The 22647-nt window shown below is 34.8% G+C and overlaps 2 protein-coding genes across 17 annotated transcripts in view; one reads left to right on the top strand and one right to left on the bottom strand.

Moving 5' to 3' along the window:
- Positions 1-442: 442 nt before the first annotated feature.
- LOC110437901 (SLAM family member 7) lies at positions 443-22546 on the bottom strand. 2 transcript variants are annotated; one of them, XM_087241530.1, is made up of 8 exons: positions 22414-22546; positions 20275-20583; positions 10127-10393; positions 9860-9979; positions 6254-6294; positions 4797-4853; positions 2438-2931; positions 443-2149 (listed from the first exon to the last, which is right to left on the bottom strand). In XM_087241530.1, exons 1-7 carry the CDS (start codon positions 22466-22468, stop codon positions 2770-2772), a joined length of 1011 nt encoding a protein of 336 aa, XP_087097656.1. In that variant the 5' UTR covers positions 22469-22546; the 3' UTR covers positions 443-2149; positions 2438-2769. The 2 variants fall into 2 exon arrangements, with proteins under 2 accessions (XP_087097656.1, XP_087097657.1); XM_087241531.1 differs by lacking the exons at positions 443-2149; positions 6254-6294 and having other exon boundaries at positions 2626-2931.
- The window catches only part of si:dkeyp-94g1.1, a 204767-nt gene continuing 184010 nt past the window's right edge, over positions 1891-22647 (top strand). For 13 of the 15 annotated variants that reach the window (XR_015477977.1, XR_015477979.1, XR_015477976.1 and 10 more), the window contains exon 1: positions 1891-2036. Coding sequence is in view for 2 of the 15 variants with exons in the window: in XM_087240135.1 (XP_087096261.1) it covers positions 1940-2036 (97 nt within the window). In the remaining 13 variants the exon portion in view is untranslated. The remainder of the gene's footprint in view (positions 2037-22647) is intronic. The other 2 variants (XM_087240135.1, XM_087240134.1) reach the window with 1 other exon arrangement.

The following is a 22647-nucleotide window of genomic DNA, read 5'->3' as shown; positions in this document are numbered from 1 at the left end:
CAAAACATTAAGCTATATTAATTATTATTAGTCATAGCCTAGACTTTATTTTATTCTTTTTTTTTTTGGCTTATTCCTTGTATTAATCAGGAATCGCCACAGCGGAATGAATACGGAAATGGAGAGAACATGCAAACATCCAGACAGAAATGCGACTGACCCAGCAGTGGCTCGAACCAGCAACCTTTTGACACAGTGACGCCATCATTATTTCTATGGCTTCAAGCATTCATACTATATACATCTATATACATGTTATCTGCAGAGCACTTTATAAACTGGTTTCATTCATTTATTTTCTTGTCGGCTTAAGCCTGGTTTATACTTATGACGACGCATGCAACGCGCATAGCTGTGCATTGTTTATGTTGCACTGCAATAACTCTTCTGAAACACTAGTTGGCAGTAGGGGTTTATGTTCCTCTGTGTCTAGTTTCTTCACTGGTGTTTTTTTTTTTTTTTATCGCTTCCTTAATGTACAAATGGTTCAAACTCGCTCATTTTGAGGCAGGAACCGGCGGACGTGCAACAACTTTAACCACAAGGTAAACGCAAAACAAAACTTTGCATCCGGAGCTTCTTCACCGGACTCCACACTTGTAAACAATCACACCATCGGACTTGGGCGGCTCTCGATCTCGCCCACACTCGTCAGCGCTACCAAGCCAACCAATCACAGAGCTTGTGCTACGCATCATTGCGACATGTAGTTAATTTTTTTTGTGAGGCTGTCGTGCCGTAGTATATGCTTGTGCTTGACGCAAAAGTATAAATGAATCTTTAGTCCCTTTATTAATCCAGCAGAATGAACCGACAACTTATGCAGCATATGTTTTACGCAGTGGATGCTCTTCCAGATGCAACCCATTACTGGGAATCACCCATACACTCTCATTCACAGACAATTTTAATTTACCCAATTCCCCTGTACCGCATGTCTTTCGACTTGTGAGGGAAACAGGAGCATTCGGAGGAAACCCATGCGAACGCAGGGAGAACATGCAAACTCCACACAGAAAAACCAATTGACCCACCCGAGGCTCGAACTAAAGACCTTCTTGCTGTGAGGCGACAGCACTACCTACTGCGCCAAAGCGTCACCCCTAACACTGGTTTTAACATTAGCTAATAAACTAAATGACACATATCGATTTTGTAAATGTCTAATAAATAAAATCTAATAAATAAATGATATCTATTTCATAGGTAAGCGATACAAATAAAATAAACCGGTACTAAAAAAAAAAAAAAGCAGGGCAACACTGTAGCAAGAAGAAATATTTCATGTGATTACATGTTTATCAAGTAAACTCAGCACACCTGAAGCAAAGAATATCAATAGCTATCAATAGCTACCTACCTTATGAATATTTTATTATATACACCATGATATTTTGGTCCCTGATGAAGGTCATATATAATAAACATACAGCATGTATTGATGAGATTACAGTACATGTTGAAACGGCATTAAAGGTTTCTAAATACAATTCTACTTGAAAATGAAAAAGTTTATCATTTACATATGTTGAAAAAATATAAACATTTTGTCTCAGTGTAAACTTATCTTATTAAACCGACAAAACCAAGATTTAAAAACATGCTATTTAAACAACATTTAGTAAAAAAAAAAAAATTAAAGGGAAAAAAAAACATGAGAAAAAAATTGAAATAGCATAAAATTAAATATAATGTACACGCACACAATGTGCTATTTGCTAGTTATCAGTCAAATTGCTTTAAACCCTCCTTGAAAAATAGGGGAATGGAAAAAACAAACTAAGTAGATTGGAATTTGAACCAATCAGTTTTTTTGGCTTGCATTTAAAAGTAAATCAACAAAAGGGTCAGAAAGAAAGAGGGAGATTTATGGAAAGACAGGAATGAAAGACCAAAGAAGGAATTGAAAATTTCAGGATTTTATGGAGCAACACTAATAATGAAAATACTGTTTTTTTACTGCAATAGAGGGCATAAAGGCCAGAAAAATCCAACAGAGTTTGGATGCTGCGGTTGCTTTGTTTTTCTACACATGAGTAACACTGTTTTTGTTATTTTGTTTAATTTTACACTACAAATATGTGCTTTTTTGTGTTATTAGTTATAGTAGTAATAACACAATATTATGTTTTAAGTGACTCTTTGAGGTCTTGAGTTTTTCAAAGTTCACCTGAGAGTGTTGAGCATATCCATGTGATAGAGTTAGGACGAAATCTTGCCATCTTGTGGTTATGAATCACTAAACTAATAATAACTAAAATAAAAAAAATAAAAAAATAAATATATAAAAACTAAAATACTGATGTTTTTTGTTTCCTATAAACTGTAGAGATAAATAAAACTGTATTTATGTTTACTGCATTAGCTGCTTGTCTGGCTTCATACCTGATTAATCTGAAATCATACCTATGAAAAAGGGAAAAGAAGGCTAATACACTATTATCTAAATTACTGTTATTTATGTAGACTGGATTTAGTTTACAGTTGATACTACTGACAATGGGGCTATTTTTGAAAGTTATTTAGCAAGTGAAAAATAAAATTTGGGATGGAATGTTCAAAAAATGCCACAATATAATGTATATAAATCTAAAATATGCCTCTGGACAAAGGCTTCACAATGGGATTCTAGAATACTGTATCTGTCTTATTTCTGTCATATGAATTTATGACAGGGAACGCATGAGTATGATGCCATTTTGAGATCAGTCCTTGTGACAACTTTCTCAGTTGACAAAAAGGCACAATTAAATTTTCTGTGTCATCAAATCAAATGGCAGTTTGTTTATTTGGTGGTTGTTTGCACACTGATGAGTAAATAGTATGGTCTGTTGGTTCGATGGGATTTGTAGGTTTTTTGTGTTGTCCTACGGTGCAGTAAGTTGTGGTGGGTTTGTTGACTTCCATTTCCTCTTGTGTCGGAGTTTGAAGCTGATCAAGTTCACAGAAAAAAAATTACAAATGCACTAAATAAAGAATTAAACACATTGACTACTGCTATACAACAAGCAATTCAGGCCCCGTTTACACTGCCAGTTAAATGTTACCCAATTCTGAATTTATTTTATTTATTTTTTCTGATATATCTGTTCTATGACTGTGTAATCATGAAAATAACGCATGCATTCGGATATTCAGAGATGGATTTCAGGCCTCCTTCATATGTGGAAATAAATCAGATATAAATTGCATACGTGACAATGTGACTACTATGTAAACAGGCAGATCGGCTTTATTTAGGCTTTCTGTTTTGTACGTCATTATACTTGTGACAATAGCCCCTTTCACAAAGTGATTCTGGGAAATATGCGGAAATTTTTCGGAATGCCTTTACCGGTATATAAAAAAAGTGCTGTTCACACAGGCGAGGACATTACGGAATTCCAAGCGTGAACCCGCTCTTTTCTGCAATTTTCCTTTTGTGTTCACACAGTGCAGCATTCCAAATTTACTGATATTTTCAAAAAGGGCCTGTTTACACATACAGACCTTTCTGGAAAATTACCTGCAATTTTTCGGACAGTTCTGCATGTGGGAAAGGGGCTAACATGGTAATTCTCCACTGTTTAATGACATAGAAGGAAGAGCGTGTTTGGAGACACTGATGCGGTAACAGCAACAACCAAAAAAACATAGAGGAGGAAATTGGTCAGTCGCCATAATTTGCTCCCACCAGACCTGAGATCTGAATGGTGGAGGACATCATATATAAACCATAGGCGCAAGCTGCGATGATGGCGCTTTCACTCCTACTCTGTCTCAAAGTCAAGTTGGGCGAACTTCGCTTAATTTGGAGAGCTAAAAGCAAGACAATTTCTTCCATTATGGCTAGTGTGGTGCAGATGCTAGAACCCGCCTTTACACATGCACGATGTCGTAAATTGTATAGCAGGTGTAAACACATGAATCGGACATGGGTCACAAATAAAAGTATGTAAACGGAGAGGCAAAAAAAATCTGATAAATTCAACAAATCGGAATTGGGCATCATGACCTGACAGTGTAAACGGGACATTGGAGAAACACCCCACTTTACAAGTATCTCTGAGTTGAACAGTTTACTTGAACCATTTTTAAATCCATTTGTTTGATTATTTGTTCTGGCAGGATCACTTTTAGCTTAGCTTAGCATAATGAATTGAACCAGATTTGATCTTTAGCATTTCATTCCAAAATTAAAAGAAAGTTTTAATTTTCCTATTTAAAGTTAGAGTCTTCTGGTTGTTGTTGTTGTAGTTGTAGTAGTAGTAGTAGTTGTTGTTGTACTAGTATTAGCAGCAGCAGTAGTAGTAGTTGTTGTTGTTGTTGTTTTTGTACTAGAAGTAGGAGGAGCAGCCCTCTGGAAACAGCCCATTCTCATGTGCTGCGTAATAGCACTCCGCCTAGTGCAACAATGTTACAGCAGCATTGTCTCTTTACTATTATGCCAAAATGAGAGCATAGTACTTGGGAATATTGGCTTACAAAATTGTTATTAAAAAATTTTTTATTTTCTTTCGGTTTTATTACACAATGTAACTACAGAAGACTCAAACTTTAAATAAAAAATATTTAAAAAAAGATTTGATAATTTAGCTTTTATCAAAATGCTAATGATCAAATCCAATTAAATTCATTATTATAAGTTAATAAGCTAAAAGTGACCCCACCAGAACAACAAATTGGCTGAATGGACTCAGTAATGGTTTGAGTCAACTATTAGACTCTGGGAGATTTGTAAAATTAGTTTTTTTCAAAAAAGGTGGAGCGTTCCTTCAAGGCTTTTATAATCTTTTGTCTGTTAGCTTTATTCTCACCCGCTCTGGAAAATCATAAGTGTGGGCATCACAGTTGGTCGTCTTCATTTCTTGACCCTGATTAAATTAAACAACATTTCTTTCAGGAGAATATAGAAAATGTATCATCAAAAATTAATAGTAAAACTCCATAGGCTGCTCGTCTAATTCAGAATTGATTTTAAAGTTCTTTTACTGGTATATAAATCCCTTCATTGGCGGATTATTCCGCCGTAGCAACCCCAGATTATTAAAGGGACTGAGCCGAAACGAAAATGAATAAATGTAAATAAATTAATGAATGGCGTCATAATCTAGCCCAAACAACTCTCTCAGAGCTTTTTTTTCAGTTGTTTCTCTTGTCTTATTTCTATGTTTTATATTCTGTCTTTTTAGTTTACTTTGTCTTGTGTTATGTACAGCACTTTGGTCGGACTTGTGACTGTTTTTAAATGTGCTCTATAAATAAAATAACTTGAATTTAAACTTGAGTAAGCGTTAACACATACTTATTAAAATATACAATAGCCTTGTGGCCTTGCATGTATGTTTTAATAATTAATATTTCTACAATTTAAAGTGCTAAATTTGGTCACACTTTACAATACCTGTTCCATTACTGTTAATGTATTTACTAACATTAACCAAGAAAGAACAATAATTATACAGCATTTGTTAATCATGGTTTACAAATTAAGCATTATTAAAGTTCAAAGTTGTGATATCTACTGAGTGTTATAATTATATTTTCTGGGTTTTTACCATTATTGGATAGGACAGAGTATTGACATGAAAGCATGGGGAGCAAAGAGAGGGGAAGGATCAGCATAGGACAGCGAGGTGGAATTGAACTCTGGGTCGCTGTGAGCACTGGAGTGCCTGAGTTGATGCACTAACTGACATATGTACTGAGAGTTGACTGACAATGATACTTTTAGTTTATACAAATACTTTTATTATTATCATTATTATTATTGTTATTACAATGTATTATTATATTAGAATAATATATATTTTAGATGTGAGTTTGTATTTAAAATTGTTTCATTAGCAAGATAAACAAATTTGTCATCTTTGCTGGTGCCAGTGAGTGTACATTTACAGTAATAGACTAATCAGAGAAAGGAGTTTACTCATGATTGGTAATACTGACATTTTTGAGAAGAATTAAATGAAACGGTATTAATCATTTTAGTTTATCTGTAACTAACATATTTTCAGATGTGTTCTGCATTGCAAAGTCAAATGTTGTTTTCTGTTAAGTTGACTGATATAGTTATGCTTTTAGTATGGTATATGTGTAATGGAAGCTTTGCTTGACTGAAACTTAAACATCAAGACAAATAAATGATCACATATTTAGAAAAGGGGTGTGTACAACATACAGTAATGTATTTTGACATCTAACATGACTGAAGACTAGCGTAACAACAAATCCATGATATCTGCATGCATATTAATAGTAATTTAAAGATTACCTCAACTTGAGCATAGACTGTTTCACTGACCACTCGAGTGCCTACAAGGTTTAGAATATACACCAATATATTAGCATCAAGAATTGTCAGAAAAAATTTTATAACATTATTATATAAAAAAAATAAATATCCTTATTTTATTAAGAAAATTTGCATACATTTCATAGGAAAAAGGGAGATTTATTATATTAGATTGTAAGAGGCTAAATTATCATATGCATTTGTTTATATGACAAAACATGTCTTTTTGACTCAAAAAGGTCCATAATGACTACAAAGGCAGAGACTGATAAGATCAGGGCCTGTTGTGTGGACTTTGGGGGTTTTATGATGTGGTCATATGTTGATTGGTCAGTTTGAATGTCTCAGCATTGGTGGTCACATGGTCAAGAAAGATACAAAATAGGTGGTAAGCTCTCTCTCTTTTCCTGCCCTCTCTTTTCCTGCTCTGCTCCTCTCCTTCTCTGGAGTCTATCTTCTCTGACTCTACTGCAATCAGGCTTTTGGGCCTGCTCTCTTTGTCTCTCTCTCCCTCCCTCCCTCCGTGTCTCTCCTTCTACCTCTGGTAACTTTAATTTTACATTTAAGCTGGGTACAATTTATACCATATGTTTTATCATTTCATATTTTATCATTTTATACACTTATTTTGTAATTAATTCAGTTGTAACCATAGAGAATTATTGTCATTAAATCATCTCATTTTCAAGTATTTGTGAATTACTTTTGATTTAAATCAACACTTAATTGCTCCATATTGCAATACAATACAATCACATAATATCAACGCTCTCCCACATTTATAGCTATTAATACTGCCCTTATTTCCGTTTTTGGTATAAGATTGCAGAAGAATGGTTTGACTAGAAATGTACAGTTTTTTTACCATCATGCTGATCACTTTTTAGTCACTCGGCAGAACTACAGTTCGAACCGCTGTAGTTTAAAGACCGTTCTTACAAGATGTCAGTTCCAAACTAATTTTAAGCAGATTTGGTTATATTCAGTTTTAGCATTACATTGTGAACTAATTGCATCTTTTTGCAAAGATTTTCCTCATGCACACAAATGATGTTAAGTTTAAACAATATCAGTTATAATTCTTTGTACTGTTTTTTTCTACTATCTTTATTCCGGCTATTTTTTTAAATTTATTTTTTATTTATTCTTTTTTTTTTTGACACCGGCAAAGAACAAATGTTTTGTCCTCCTACAGTATGTGCAGTAAAAACCATTTGACATATAAACCTGAACAAGCTTGTTAAGGTGTACAATATGGGATCTAAACAAAGTCTAAACTTTATAGAAAATAACTTCAAATATTTAAGTTGTCATTTTATTAGAAAATTTAGTAGAGAAAATAGTAAAGAAGTAACTAAAGGCGTGTGCCACTCAAGGTGGTGTGAGTATTCTAGTACTTCCCTATTTAACCCATAAGAACCCACTGTGACACGGGTGTTACAAACAATTGTGATCATCTGGAAAGGTATTTTTAAAGCATTATTCCTTATTTTCAACTCGGGAAGTCTCAAAGTGACGTATAAGTAACATCCAGGTTTAGTCACGTGAGAATGTGTGCATTTTTGTTGTCATGGCAACATGTCCAAAATGGTGGACTGTGTGGGGAGTACATGTTGCAGTGTCAGCAATTTTTAAAGATATCTGTTTTTATTACTAAAGATATGTTTTTACCCATTTAACTATTCTAATGTTTTAATAACACATCCTAGATTACATTTACCATGATTTTAATACATTTCTTGAACAAACTGATATAAATCAAGGTACGAAGATATTGTGGTGACATATATGTCACATCGGGCTGATAACCTTAAAACAGTAGGAGGAATTTTGAGGTGACATATTTGTCACATTAAGAAAAATAGTAACAAACTGCTCAATTAATTTAGCTGATTAAATTATTTTAGTGTTCTATATTTTCTACTGCTCATTTCAAAGCATATTTTAACAAAAAAAAAATAACGTCACATAAAATATATTGTTAATGAAATGTATTTTGAAACTATTTTATAACTACAAGCTGTAACAAGATGTTTATATCATATGTTGGTCTTATTTTAAGGTTGTAAATTTAAAGAGAGAATAATATAATTAGATTCAGGAAACAATTTGATGTTCAGAATGCACTAAACTTTATCCACAGAGATGACAGTGAGTATGAGGGATGTGACAGTGACTCGAATAAAGACATTGATAATTCTGATTACACTTCAAGTAGAAAAGACATGGAGGATGATAAATCAAGTGGATCTGATTTAGACATTAGCAGATCAAGTGATCTAGATTCAGAAGCTGCACAGCAAAACATAAACTCTGGCCAGCAAGATGCAATCAGCAAGGGTAACAAAACTTTTTCTTGGAGAAAGTTGAAACCCCTGAGTGCACATTCAAATGACCAAGTGCCAAACCTCCAGACAATCTTCACACACCACTGGAGTATTTCAGAAAGTTAATAACAGCAGAAATGTTCATGTTACTGAAGGAACAAACACATTTGTACAGTGTGCAACAATCTAAATTTCAAAAAAGTGTTAACTCCACTGTTAAAGAATTCTAAATACTGGTTTGTAAGCTATCTGCGCATTGGTCTAAGACAAAATGCCAGGAAACTGAGCGTACTGGAAAAATGATGCAAGGTGTTTCATGGTGGCTGACAACATGTGCATGTTTAACATGTTAACCTTCAGTGTGAGGTAGTTCATTCATTCATTCATATTATTTCGGCTTAGTCCATTTATTAATCAGGGGTCACCACAGTGGAATGAACCGCCAACTTATTCAGGATATGTTTTATATAGCTGATGACCTTCCAGCCACAACCCAGTTCTGGGAAACACCCATACACACTTTGCATTCATACACTCATACACTACGGCCAATTTAGCTTATTCAATTCACCTTTATCACATGTCTTTGGACTGTGGGGGAAACCGGAGCACCTGAAGGAAACCCACGCGAACATGGGGAGAACATGCACACTCCTCACAGAAATGCCAACTGACCCAGCCGGGACTCAAACCAGTGACCTTCTTGCTGTGAGGCAAAAGTGCTACCCACTGAGCCACTGTGAGGTAGTTATTTATTTTTATTTAGTTCACACATTTTAAAGTTGTGAAAACAATACACGAACAACCATATACCAAAAAAGGCCTAATTTTGATGTTTCGAAAGAGTTGTTGCAAAAAGTATTGGTCACAGTTATGGGGCTTTGAAATATGTTAAGGAAAAGCAAATAAACTGAAAAAAAATGTTATGTAGCAGATAAAACTGACAAAATGTATTTTTTTCAATTGTGAAATAAATGCCCAATGTGACGTGTATGTAACATGAAAAATGTATTATGAACGCCCAATGTGACATATATGTAACATTACATATCTTTCACAAAGAGTGGTTGCATTTAAAAAAAAAACTGCAGAAACATGTTATGAGTGGTCCATTTGGTCTGTATTATATGCCCCATAATTTTTCTATAAGGCAAAATCAGTCCGGGTTCTTATGGGTTAAAAAAAAAAATGTTGTCACCTTGCTTTAAAATTACTCATTATTTTTTATAGCATATATGTGTGAGGGATATGGACATACCTGTTTTACGTGTGTGGCGGAGGATGACTATACCTATCCCAACCAGTATCAGCATCACTATTGCAGCTATTAAAACATATAGCCACAGGGGAGTTGGCTTGGCTTTTGGTGCTTCATTCTCTGGAAAAGGAAACATCAACACTCATCATTAAGAGCAGTGGTTAGTTGATTTATTCTGAAATCATACATCAATTCAGTAGTTAAACTATTTAGTTATTTTGAGAGATGTTAACTTATACTCTGAATGTGGTGTTTCTTTGTCTGTACCTTTATTAACACAGAGCTGTTTAATCTTTGTTTCGTTTTTTTTCCAGCTGACAGGATTGCTGTAATTACACATGATCAATTCCTCACTGCAGGACAGGATGAGGGTGTTGTTCTCCTTTGATGTCACTTCCTCTTGAGAGCATGTGTTGTTCTGATAGTTGGAGTTAGTGATAAGATCTGCATGAGCTCTGCATGTGAAGTTGACAGTACAGGAGTTACTGCTGAACATGACTGAGTTTACAGTCAGAACTGGAGCCTTCACTGCATCTGAAACATATATTTGTGAGAGAAAACGATAAGATGCAGCCTATAACCTTTGATAAAGCTTAAAATGAACAGCGGTGTGTTTAAAATGCTAAATAATATGTTATCATGCTATTGAAAAGGCCCTTTTAGACTAATGGTGACATAATATAGTGAAGAAAATCAGTGACACTCCTTTATCATCGAACCTGAAGTTATTAATTGCCTCCACAGTAAATTCACACTTGAAAGAAAGGGTACAACACATTTTTTGGTGCAGTAGCATATCGGTCTCACCCTTTTTTTTGCAACATCAATGTGCAGTGCCATCTTATGGAATCAAGAGGGAAGCAGGTTGTTTACGTTTCTGATTTTTTTTTTCTTTCTTCACAGCTTTTTGTAATTACCAACTTACTTACTAGCTGCGTTCCAAGCCACTATGTAGGTATGCACTTACACACTCAACAGCAAAGTATATGTATGTAGTGTCGTCCCAAATGGAGCACTATTTTTTTTAATTACTAAGCAGAAATTCAAACTGTTTCCCAGATGACATTTGATTTTTGCCAAGTTAGTGAAATAATCGGCCAAAGTACCAAATAATACCTGCAATGAGTATAACCGCATTCACCATCGGGAGGTGCTATAATCACTCTCGTAGGAGAATTTTGCTTTCACCATCCAAAATAAATAAAGTAATCCAACATGTGCGGCCAATAGCTCTGCCCTTTCCGCTATGTGAGCAAACCTGCGGTCGTTGAGTGAGTGAAGTGTCCATTATTACACACTTAATTTTAATGGTTAAATAAGTGCATCATCCAGGTATTTAAAGTAGGGATGTCCCGATCCGATATTGATATCGGAAATTCGTCCGATATCAGTCCAAAAAACTATATCGGACTGCGTTAAAAATCTCCGATATAAGCAGTCCGATACTCTCTAAACTCTGTTACAGCTATTCTATCCAGCAGCGTCCAGAGCCAGCGTGCAAAGCCCACGTGATCACAACACTGCCTGCTAGCAAAGTCTCTAAGATTTAACATGCTCTTCACACTAAGTTATGGTGTATTACGATAGAAATATATTGTGACGGTAGCACACGCTGACGCTAGCAACAATGGCACATCTCTAACGTTACTGGTTGATTTACTTCACGTCAAGCGATCTTTACATTTTTTTACATAGTGCTGCTGAAGCAATATAAGGCACAGTATGGCGACGTAGCACACATCATGCGAGCTTCAATTCGGTTATGGCATATCGTGGTTCATCCAGTGTGATACCTAATTCATTACCAGCGCTTCCCACACATAAGACTTTACCTCAGCGGTTCGGTTCTGTGTGCGTGAGAAAAGTCTCTGCCACAGACTCTGCTGCTGCAGACCCACAGAGACGCGCTGGACACCTGCTCTGACTTTAGCTTTGAGAAGAGCGCGAGGACATGCGGGAAAAAAGCCTACAATACATTATCTTTTTCCTGGACATATCCTCTATTTGGGACTTAAAAATTGAGCCAATTCAGCCAAGATTTAAATCGCCAAACATGTCTCGGATTATGCTTTCTTTAGCTGCGTTTCTACATTATTTTATACGCAAACTTTCAATCTCAATCTCTCAGCAGCACCAAGACTAGAGAGGGAGCAGATTTGACCTGTCAGTGGTGCACATGAATAATAGGAGTGAAATAGTGGATTTATTATTCTTTATTTAATTTTTTTACTTGAACACTCTGAAAGGAACAGTGTCATGTAAAATGCTCAACATTTTTGTTGTTTTCATTGTCTGTTAAATAAGAATAAGAAATCATTCTGTTGCTGAGGGCCATTACAGTCTAAAAGAAAGAATGGTATTACTTTTGTGGCAGTAGGAAAATTTTATTAGAGACATTCCCATGTTTAACTCTTCTTTAAAAAACCCAGAAAGATAAAGTGCTGTGATAAACAGTGTCAGCTTTGCACATCAGTTGTTCAGTTCTCTTTATTTACATTGTCTAATTTTACTTTGTGTGCAGTAGGGTGTAATCTGTGCAAATATGCAAATATAATGAATTTTGATAAATAAAATTATTCTTAAAAGTCACATTATTTTAAGTGCTGTGGGGAAAAGGTGTGTTTCAATCTAGCCTCTGCAAGTATTTTTATGTTAAAGATAATATGTGCAATATATATAATTATAAAATTTATAATGTTTGGGAACATTGATACAGCCATAATCTTCTTATGATACAAACACAGATGAAATAGCTCTGATCATGTAAATGTGTGTACTAACCATGAAGCACATTTTTATTTACTTAACAATAAATTATTTCTGCTGCCCAGTGTGAGATATTTTTCAGCTCAACTGGATCAAAAAGCTGTGTGTGAAATTGAAATTTTGGACACTAAACCTTTAGCAGTATTTCAATTAACAATATATATTTTTTTATGTTCCTGCTCTCAGCAGTTTCTACTCTTTGCTGATGGTATAAAATGAACAACTGAAGTGACCTTTAATTAGCATTTTACACTTTAAAAATGTATTTCTGTTTATTCAATTAAGATATTTTTCAGGGTCTTAATATTTATTCTTTAATTCTTTTTTTATATTCTTATGTAAAAGGTTCACATTTAAGCAACCAAAAGTTAATAAACTGGTTGTTTTTTCCATACTTACTGTTGCTGACTTGTTGATCTAGCCTTTTATACATTCGACTCAACAAAATAGGTAAAAATAAAGTATTCATAATTTGTGCTGATATCGGATTTATATTGGTGTCGGACTGATGGCTGCAATATCGGTATCGTATCGGAAGTTAAAATGTTGTATCGGGACATCCCTAATTATAATGCAGGGATTTGGATTTTTCAGGTCCCGCCTGGTTCGGGCAAAGATCTTCAACTTTAATGCAGACCTCAAGTTCATATTAACCACTTCTCCCTTCTGTTCAGTCGAAACCGGAAATACTGCCAAACTGCAGTTCACTTTGGAGCGCGACTCGTCATGTCAACTCTCCCTCTCCCTCTCTCTCTCTCTTGCTCTCTCTCTCCTCCACACTGTCCCTTGACGACAACCACAAATACATTTTTGTAGGCATTAAGTAAAGGATATTTAATATTTTATGACGTATAACGGTATTGAAATTGACACCGTTGCTATTTTTAAATTCCGCGGTATACCATAATACAGTAATACCGCCCTAGCCTAATTGTATCGTGACTCATGTATCATATCGTGAGGCCCATGTCAATACACAGCCCTACAAATATAATGGTCAAATCGCAAATAATTATTCTGTGATTTACTTTACTATATTTGTAGTACAGTAAATTTTGCTAATGTTAAACTTGAAAGCGAGTGCAAATACTACATAATGGTAATCATAGCTTCAGTCGAGTGAAATAAGTGAAACTGTGTCTTCTTACATAGAATAAAGCATGTGACATATTTCATAATAGCATTCTAATAAGCAGGGACAAAGGTGTTGCATCATTACATGCATCGTTATCAGGAAATTTAATCCTGCTGAATCAAATGAAAGCAGTTTAATCTCTTGTTTATCCTAAGGATTTCCCATAGACTGTTATTTCCTAAGTTTCTTCAGGGCATGTTTGGTTGTTCTGTGGGACCCTCTGGCCTTTGGAGATTTACTACTGATCGTGTCACTGTACAGTACTTTACTCACAAGTAGCTCTATTTCAACAATCTAAGCGCAAAGTCTAAAGCGGATGGCTCAATAAGTCACTAAGGACATGTCTCAATCCACTTTTGCTATTTTAAGGACAGAAAAAAAACAATTTGTGTGCCCTAGTGCATGGTTTAAAAGGGTTGTGCTAACACTTCTGAGATCAGCATTTTTAGAGCAAATTTGCTCTTGGGTTTCTTATAAGCAATGTGAAATAACACATTTCAAGTTAGTGGAAATAAGAAGGTCGCTGGTTTGAGTCCTGGCTGGGCCAGTTATCCGCTGCATAAAACATATGCTGAAATAATTGGCAGTTCATTCTGCTGTGGCGACTCCTGATAAATAAGGGACCAAGCTGAATGAATGAATGAAGTCAGTGGAATTGTGTCTTAATTCAATAACTTTACGCCATGTGTAGTAATTTGTAACATACATTTTTATTAATTTGATAAGTAATGCTCCTGCTAAATAAAAAAAAACTGACTGATTAATTTAAATAAAAGTTAAAGAATCAATTAACTTTTACTTAGTTTATTTAGTAGTGTTATGAATGTTATACATAAGGAAGTTTATTGTACTTGATATAAGAAAGCAGAATTTACTTGAATTTTGCTTGTGTAAATTGGTACAAGAATTTTAAGTAAATCTTAAGTGTTTTTTTTTAGTGTACAAACAGGCTTCTGGCCAGGGGCGGACTGACCATCTGGCAAACCGGGCACTTTCCCGGTGGGCCGACGTACTTTTTGGGCCGGGCTGATCATCGTCTTATGATCTGATCGGCCCATAAAAGGCTTAATAGCCTATCGTTTTTTTCTGTCTTATTAATTGACGCTCCTGTGATCTGTGACTATCTGAAAGTAGATGCTTTTTTTCCCGGACAGACAGACTGGGACGGCCCATGTGACACTCTGCAGCCCATTGGTTCTTTTCTTTACTGACATTGGGCTGGCCCAATCACAAACTCCTATTTTGGACTCCGTGTGAGCGAGCATCGTCTGTGTGTATTTGTCAAAATAGTCGAGAGTCAGAGAGAAGAAACGCAAGGGAGGCACAGAGAAATCGTGGGAAATACACCGGCGTTTCATTTAGCGATTCTGAAAAGTTCTCTGTTCATTCTAGTACACGGCTAAAATCGCAAATCACGTGACCACACACATGCACACTCTCTGTCAAGAGCTGCAGACAGTAGTTCAGCTGGTGAGCATAAACCCCAGGTGAGAGTATAGTGCATGTCAGACAGTTCATCTGCTGGATCTGATCTCACTATAGTTGTTAAACGTGATATTCATCTTGTTGTCTCTATCTAACAACTCTTATGTCTTTTGAATCGCTTGTTCTCAGTTAACTGTTTTGGCTGAGTGCAAAGATAAGCTAATATATTAATTTATGTAACCACATACACTGATTCTGCACATTGACTGATTGCTTACCTTTATCGTTTAAATTTATTGTATGTTATACTGTTATAATGACCATTATTGATTATTAAAACTGATATTCTGCAAAAGAGACAGGGTAAAGTTCATTATTTTCAATGGAAATGAAAGGAGGCAGTTATATTTAAGCCCTATTTTGTTATAAATATGTAGAGTGAAGATGATGCTCATATAAATATGCAGCTACACGAGGCTGTTTGGTGTCTGTTAATCATAATATCAAAATGAAACAAATTTGACTTATATTATGTTTTCATTGTTTAGATAGTGAAACAGCAAGAAGGATGAGGTGAAAGAGGTTAAAATGTAACACTGTTCCCTATGAAGATTAACCGATGCATTAGCAGGCAGTTTTTGTTATGTTTATTATTGAAATGTAGGCTGAGTGAATAGTGTATTGAATAAGCTAAATTGGCTTTAGTGTATGAGTGTGTGTGAATGAGTGTGTATGGGTGATTTCCAATATTGGGTTGTGGCTGGAAAGGCATCTGCTGCATAAAACATGCTGGAATAGTTGGCAGTTCATTCCACTGCGGCAACCCCTGATAAATAAGGGACTTATGCAAAGAAAAATAAATGAATGAATAGTGTATTTTTTAAAACTCAACAAATATCTTTATGGACAGTATACAGAAATTAAATTGAGATTAAAGTGTGTATTTATTTATATATTTCATATATATGGCTTTTGTGTTTTATAGAATATGAGTTGATAAAAATATTGGACGTGCATATATAGATAACATTTTGATTGAATTTAGTGGGCTGCTCTGGCCCAAAATGCCAGGGCCGATTTTTTTGCCCCAGTCCAGCCCTGCTTCTGGCTGAATGTGCGTTGCCATAATTTGGTTGTGTGACTTTCCAGTATGTTTCACTATTGTATATTATAATAAGTGATAGATGTTATTATGTTCTGGAGTGTTTAAAAAAAGTGTGTATATTTACCATGGTATTTTAAACGCAGACACATTTATGTTGTATTTCCTTTACGTCATAATTCTACTAGATTACAGTTATGTGTATTACCCTTCAACAACATTTAAGACTTTAAGACTTTTTAGGGCCTAAAATTAAATTTTTGAAATTTTAAACTTTTTAAGACCCAGTGGACACCCTGATAATGTCACTTGACGTGGATCACAAGCATCACACAGTAAATGAATCCCACAACTTGTGTGGTAGACACGACTAAGACCAGTCACACACATTCATGGCAAACGCATCACACATTTTGCTTTATTTATGCTGCATGGGGATATTTAGCCCCTATTCACACATTTGCATCGACTTTATGGAATGTACTGTACTTCTGCCATTAAGGTGAACCCAACATAAAAGCAGGATTCATTTAAACGTGTACAAATTATAAAACATTTTGCAAGTGTTTAACCATGGCAGAATCCCAAAAATTAGAATTAAGAAGAGAATAGCAGGCAGAATGATAGCTAATAAGGATAAATAGAAATATTAACTTATAATCACAAATGACTTAAAGCGCAATATCCTAAATAAATGTCCAATAATAATAATAATAATAATAATAATAATAATAATAAAAACAATAAAACAATAATATAAATAATAAAAAATATGTAGTCTATCCAAATCCTGACATAGCTGCGTTTAAACAGCGCAAACACTTCATAGTCTAATAACCCTTTAATGGTTATGCCATATATTAGATGGTTCTGTATGAATAACTAAAGAGGCTCCTTTAATGCATTCAGACGTTATGTTAAATAATATTAAATTACACGTCCCATCCATGCCCAACCTTAAATCATACCTGAACACTGTCTAACAGTTCCAACTGTTTTGTGTGACATTCTAATAAAATCTCTCTGGTTTTGAAACTTATATCTTTGCTCTTAATTGTTCTTAGCTCTGGCAATTATCTATTTTGTATTATTATATTATTTCCTCTCCTATTTTTCTTGGGTTTATATTCTTTAGCAGTCAATATAATACTTTACGTCTATGGAAGTAAGAGTTAATAAAGATAGAGTTTGTGTAACATCATAGTTGTCCAAAGACAGTTTATGTGCATGTAACTCCACCGGTCCGAGCAGGATGCAAGCCGGCGATACAGCGTGGGAGGCAAATGCTCTGAGGAGGCCAAAGATTGCTGAACATCTGTCGTTGGATCCGAGGAGTGAGGTTTACACGATCACCAGCTGGCTTTCGTTGCACAAGGGCAAATATAAAAGACCAAAGCATATTTTAGTCATTCTCATTTTATTACTTTTAATGTCCAAGACATTAATATTAATATTAAATGTTACTTTTGTGTTTTTTTTTTCGCCTATTTACTGGGTTTAAAATCTTAAAATATTCCATCTCCACCTGCTGGTAAAAAAGCAGCTGGCGATCTTCAGTCTGCAATCTATTGCTTTTCTTGCAGTTCCCAGGTGTAATGTCAAATTCGAACAGTTTAATTTGAGCCACTGAATCCATGGAAGCGAATATTTGAACTGATATAAAATGAACTGAAAATTACCTTTTGAATATTATACATCATTTTTTAAAGGGTATTGAATATTTTGTAAGTAAAATCTAAAATTTAATGTGAATTATTGAATTTACAAGTATGAAAACGTGTTTTGAAATATTTTTCTTTGGAATATTCACAGCTTAAATGTTAAATTTTAGGACCTAAAAATACAAATTCTAGAATTCAAGTCATTAAAATGCAAGAACTTGTTAATTCTGTGTATTTTTTTTTTCAGTTTGTGCTATTCAACAAGCTTTTTAATTCAATACTTTTGGCATTGATTTTGTTCCATAATATTTGACCTTGCATGCATATTAGACTGTTGTTGGAGACCCTTACAACCAAAATATGACTCTATTTAATGTATAATAAGGGCTCTTTAAATCTCTAAGTCAGGGGTCACCAATCCTGGTCCTGGAGGGCCGGTGTCCCTGCAAGGTTTAGCTTGCCTCAACAAACCTGCCTGGATGTTTCAAGTATACCTAGTGAGAGCTTGATTAGCTTGTTCAGGTGTGTTTAATTAGGGTTAGAGCTAAATTATGCAGGACACCGGCCCTCCAGGACTGAGATTGATGACCCCTGCTCTAAGTGCTCGAGTACATAACACCTTTGTTTGTTGCTTGATTAAAGTGCACTTGTTGATTTTACTTTTATATCACTTCAGAAAGTTATACAATAAATACACCTTTTTTAAGCATTCATATTTTACTATATTCAGTTATAACTTTTAAAAGTAAAACAAATTAATTAGTCAGTATCAGAATCAGCCAGTTTGAAAAAAGACATCAGTGTAAAAATAAAGATCAATTTGCACTTAAACTTTAGAATAAAAAAAAATTTAATTGAGCGACAGGAAAAAAGTTTAATTTTTTAAATTTGTCGACTTTACTGCAGTTTGGCACTTTCACTTGTAATTGGGAACATTTCATGCATGTCCCCTGTGACAAACGAGATATTGGATGCAACTATGACCTGTTTAAAGAGTTTTGTTTTAATGGAAGATCATACCGCATGCTAAATATAAGGGAAAAAAAACCTTCGCATTTCATGATGCAGGTGCCTGTAGTCTGCACTGATTCGGTAGGTGCAGATATTGTCAAACAGCCGTGTGTGTGTGTGTGTGTGTGTGTGTGTGTGTGTGTGTGTGTGTGTGTGTGTGTGTGTTTGTGTGTGTGTGCTATCCTGTTGCAAAACGTGGTGAAAAGTCCTACATGATGTTAATAGTTTGATTAAGGTGTTTACATGTCTGTACTGCACTTCAATAATGCAACTAAAAATAGCATACTCCACATTTCTTAATTTGATTTCTTTTTAGTTCGATTATGACCTTAATCTGATTAAATTAATCAAAAATCGCTGTTCACATGGTTAACTCTTAATCAGAGTATTGTCTTAATCGCATTAAAATCGGATTATTGGTGTCCATGTAAAGCAAGGGTGGTCAACCCTGTTTCTGGAGAGCCACCTTCCTGCAGATTTCAGTTGCAACCCATATCAAACACACCTGCCTGTAATTATCACGTGGTGTTCAGGCCCTAATTAATTGGTTAAGGTGTTTTAGGGCAACAGCATCTTCAGCAGAAAAGTTCCCTCCACATCAAAAGCTACTGATCAGTATCTGTTTTGGAGACATTTTGCCAGAAAACAATAGTAAAAATGTGGTGCTTCTAATCTTCCTTGTGATTTTGGTAGGATTCTGTAGGATTGTCAATTTGATTCTTGGGGTCTTGTTTTTAGAATGTAGAATGTTTTTTATTTTTTATTTTAATTGAATCTAGATATTTGAACCAGGTACAAGTGGGCTGTGTTGGGATCATTGAAAATAAGTTGTTTATTTAGAGAGTATGAACATTTTAGTAACTGATATTCTGCCCATGATTCAAAGTGGTAGGTTCATCCAACGTTGAAGATCGTCATCTATTTCTATAAGTAATGAAGTATGGTTAAATGCAAACAACTCTGACAGCCTGGCAGAAACATTGATACCCAAATATGTTATGTACTGTAGTTTGTGCACAGAGGGATTTGTGATGTTTGGGATGCCACATCCACTTAAATGGTGGAATTTAATAGAAGTATAGCAGATTTATTCCAGTCGATTGAGTATTTAGATACGTTTAGACAAGTATCCATAAGTTTTATTGTTTCTTGTAATGATGTTTGAGGATTTTGTAAGTATAATTAATATATCATCAGCATAGAGACTGATTTTATATGGTGTAGGGTGAATGATTGAAGAAAAGCACACATTTAACATGAATAACTGAGAATAAATGAGTCTCATGATCTAAACACCAAGCAAAATGACACTCACCTATAACAGACACTCTGTATACATCAACAATGTCTTTACTTGAGGCTCCGGTTATTGTTACTGTGTAGAGTCCACTGTCTGTCTTCTGCATGTTCTTCAGAGTCAGGGAGAAGCTTGATTCATTGAACTCTATTCTGTCCTGATAAGGAGGGTAAGGTCTAATCTTTTTAGTTTCATAATTATATTTAAATACTTTTTCAGTTTTTTCATTTTTCCAGGTTATATCATCCAAATCTAGTGGTTGTGTCTGTAAATCCAGTTGAACAGAAGCTCCTGTCTGCACAAATTTGGAGATCTCAGCACTGAAGCCTGAGGAGAGAGAAATATTATTATTATTATGATGATGATGATGATGATGATGATGATGATGATGATGGTTGCATTTGGTGAATTTACTGGACCGATCATCATGCACATTTTCAGACATTTGCCATGATTATACAGGGTTTGCTTATCATTTAGAAATACTATACACAGCAAAATAGCGTATTTAGCGTTTAATACAGATCTAATGCTCATCAACAGCTATTTGCCTTGTTTACTCGCTCAACTAAACAACGTGAAGCAAAGTTTTACCATGTCCATATACTGTGTACCCCATTTCCAACACATGAATGTCCCACATTGATTATTATTGGCATAAATGCAATTGCTGTTAATAAAAAAAATAATTATGCTTACTGTTACATATTCTTTTTTAACTCCTCCAAGTCATGGAATTCATCATGATAGTTGTCATTTAGCACATGCACAAACTTGATGTAATGCTGCCAGATGACATTACAGACTGAATCTCTTCAATGGTTTGAAGCATTTAAACCAAACTTAATGTGTGTTATTTAGACCTGACATTGACCAAACTATGTCAGTTTGCACCACCTTCTGGTTAAAATTGACAAGCAATTCAATATCAATGCAAAATCAATAGAAATCATACAAAGTGTATCAAATGACTTTTGAATAGTTTTGTCTATTGTCATGAGACTGGTCAGATTCCTTGTATGATACAAAGAACATAGATATAATTTATTCCCTAATTAACACAACTTCTTGTCTGCAATCCTGAACTTGTTTGAAAATCTGTTGTTTTGAACTCTCCATAGATTGTTAGTCCAATTTACATAGAGTTTGGCTCAGACCATGCTGCCAAAAAGTTACGTAATTTTTCCATTGCTCTTTAGCTTGTTGCCATGCTTGTTTAGGATGTGGCTGCTGGGCTGCTTGGCCCCAATAATTGGCTTGTCATAGTACAAGACTTCTCTGTAAATGAACAGTTTAGCCAGTAAAGTTGTATTTTGTTTAACGTTAAACAGATTAGCCTTTTTTATTAAATGTTTCATTTGAAAAGATTATTACAAAATAATAAAGCAACATGTTTTTGCTTTAATAGTATTATTTTATTTTATAGTATATGTTAGTTATGCATAGTTTTTTTTTTTTATTATAGCTCTAATGTCCAGTGTTGTGTTTGTATTTATAATTAATATATGTCGCACAGTTGTCCTGCAAGACACGGCATTTTGTTCTTTGTATGCTCACACATGTAGCGGAATAACAACAAAGCTTGAGTTGACTTGACTGGACTGTGCCCCCACCACATTTTGAGCCCGAAAAATGCCTGTGTTATACACCAAGATATATTTCTCAATATGAAATCATGCTATGAAACACACAATTTTATAATATAAGATGAATGGTGAACATTGTGATCAAGACTGGCAACTATCACACAACAGTCTTAAATTATGCTTGTATCGAGGTCAATTTAAAAGAAATGATGAGCTACTGTACTTTCACATTAAAAGTTGGTACGTAGAAGAAATACAGAGACACAAGCAAATTAACCATCTTTTTTTAAGTTTACACAGAGTTTATCTGTATTTTGATAATAAGATTAGGGAGCACAACAGTTTTCAAACTACCAATTTCTTAAAACAATCTAAAATGAGAACTGCAGTAAAGAAAGTTTGATTTAACAACGTTTTCACAAGTAATCATCAAAAACGAAACACCCATTTTTAGACAATATACCAGGAAATGAGCTTGGTTACAGTATATGAACCCTACCTAGTGTAGTTATCTCTGTAACAATAACCAGTAATTCTCAATAAATGTGTACTTTGTGATCATTAGTTTTACCTGTTTTGGAGGTCAGAAGGAAAAGTAGAAAACTGAGGAGGAGATTTATCGCCATTGCATCTGATGAGAAACCGAATGTAAAATGAGTGCTGTTGCGTTAACTTCCTATTGTAGAAGCAGAAGCCACAATGCAGAGCTTCTTCCTGTTACTGTAGATGTGAACAAATGCATTAAAAACTTTTTAAAGTGAATTGCAGTAACACAGTTTGCCCTCTCCAGCTTACTATTATATGC

This window comes from Danio rerio, chromosome 2, assembly GCF_052040795.2.
Source record: "Danio rerio strain M-AB ecotype USA chromosome 2, GRCz13ab, whole genome shotgun sequence".
NCBI lineage: Eukaryota > Metazoa > Chordata > Actinopteri > Cypriniformes > Danionidae > Danio > Danio rerio.
This window is presented reverse-complemented; position numbering and strand designations above follow the sequence as displayed.

What these genes read in the sequence shown, in the direction of transcription:
- LOC110437901 (XM_087241530.1), bottom strand. Translation starts at nt 22,468, where the DNA reads ATGGCGATAAATCTCCTCCTCAGTTTTCTACTTTTCCTTCTGACCTCC. An exon ending in ATACAGAGTGTCTGTTATAG is followed by an intron (nt 10,394 to 20,274) that starts GTGAGTGTCATT and finishes TATATGTTTCAG; the next exon opens with ATGCAGTGAAGGCTCCAGTT. An exon ending in CCGCCACACACGTAAAACAG is followed by an intron (nt 6,295 to 9,859) that starts GTATGTCCATAT and finishes TAAACCTTGTAG; the next exon opens with GCACTCGAGTGGTCAGTGAA.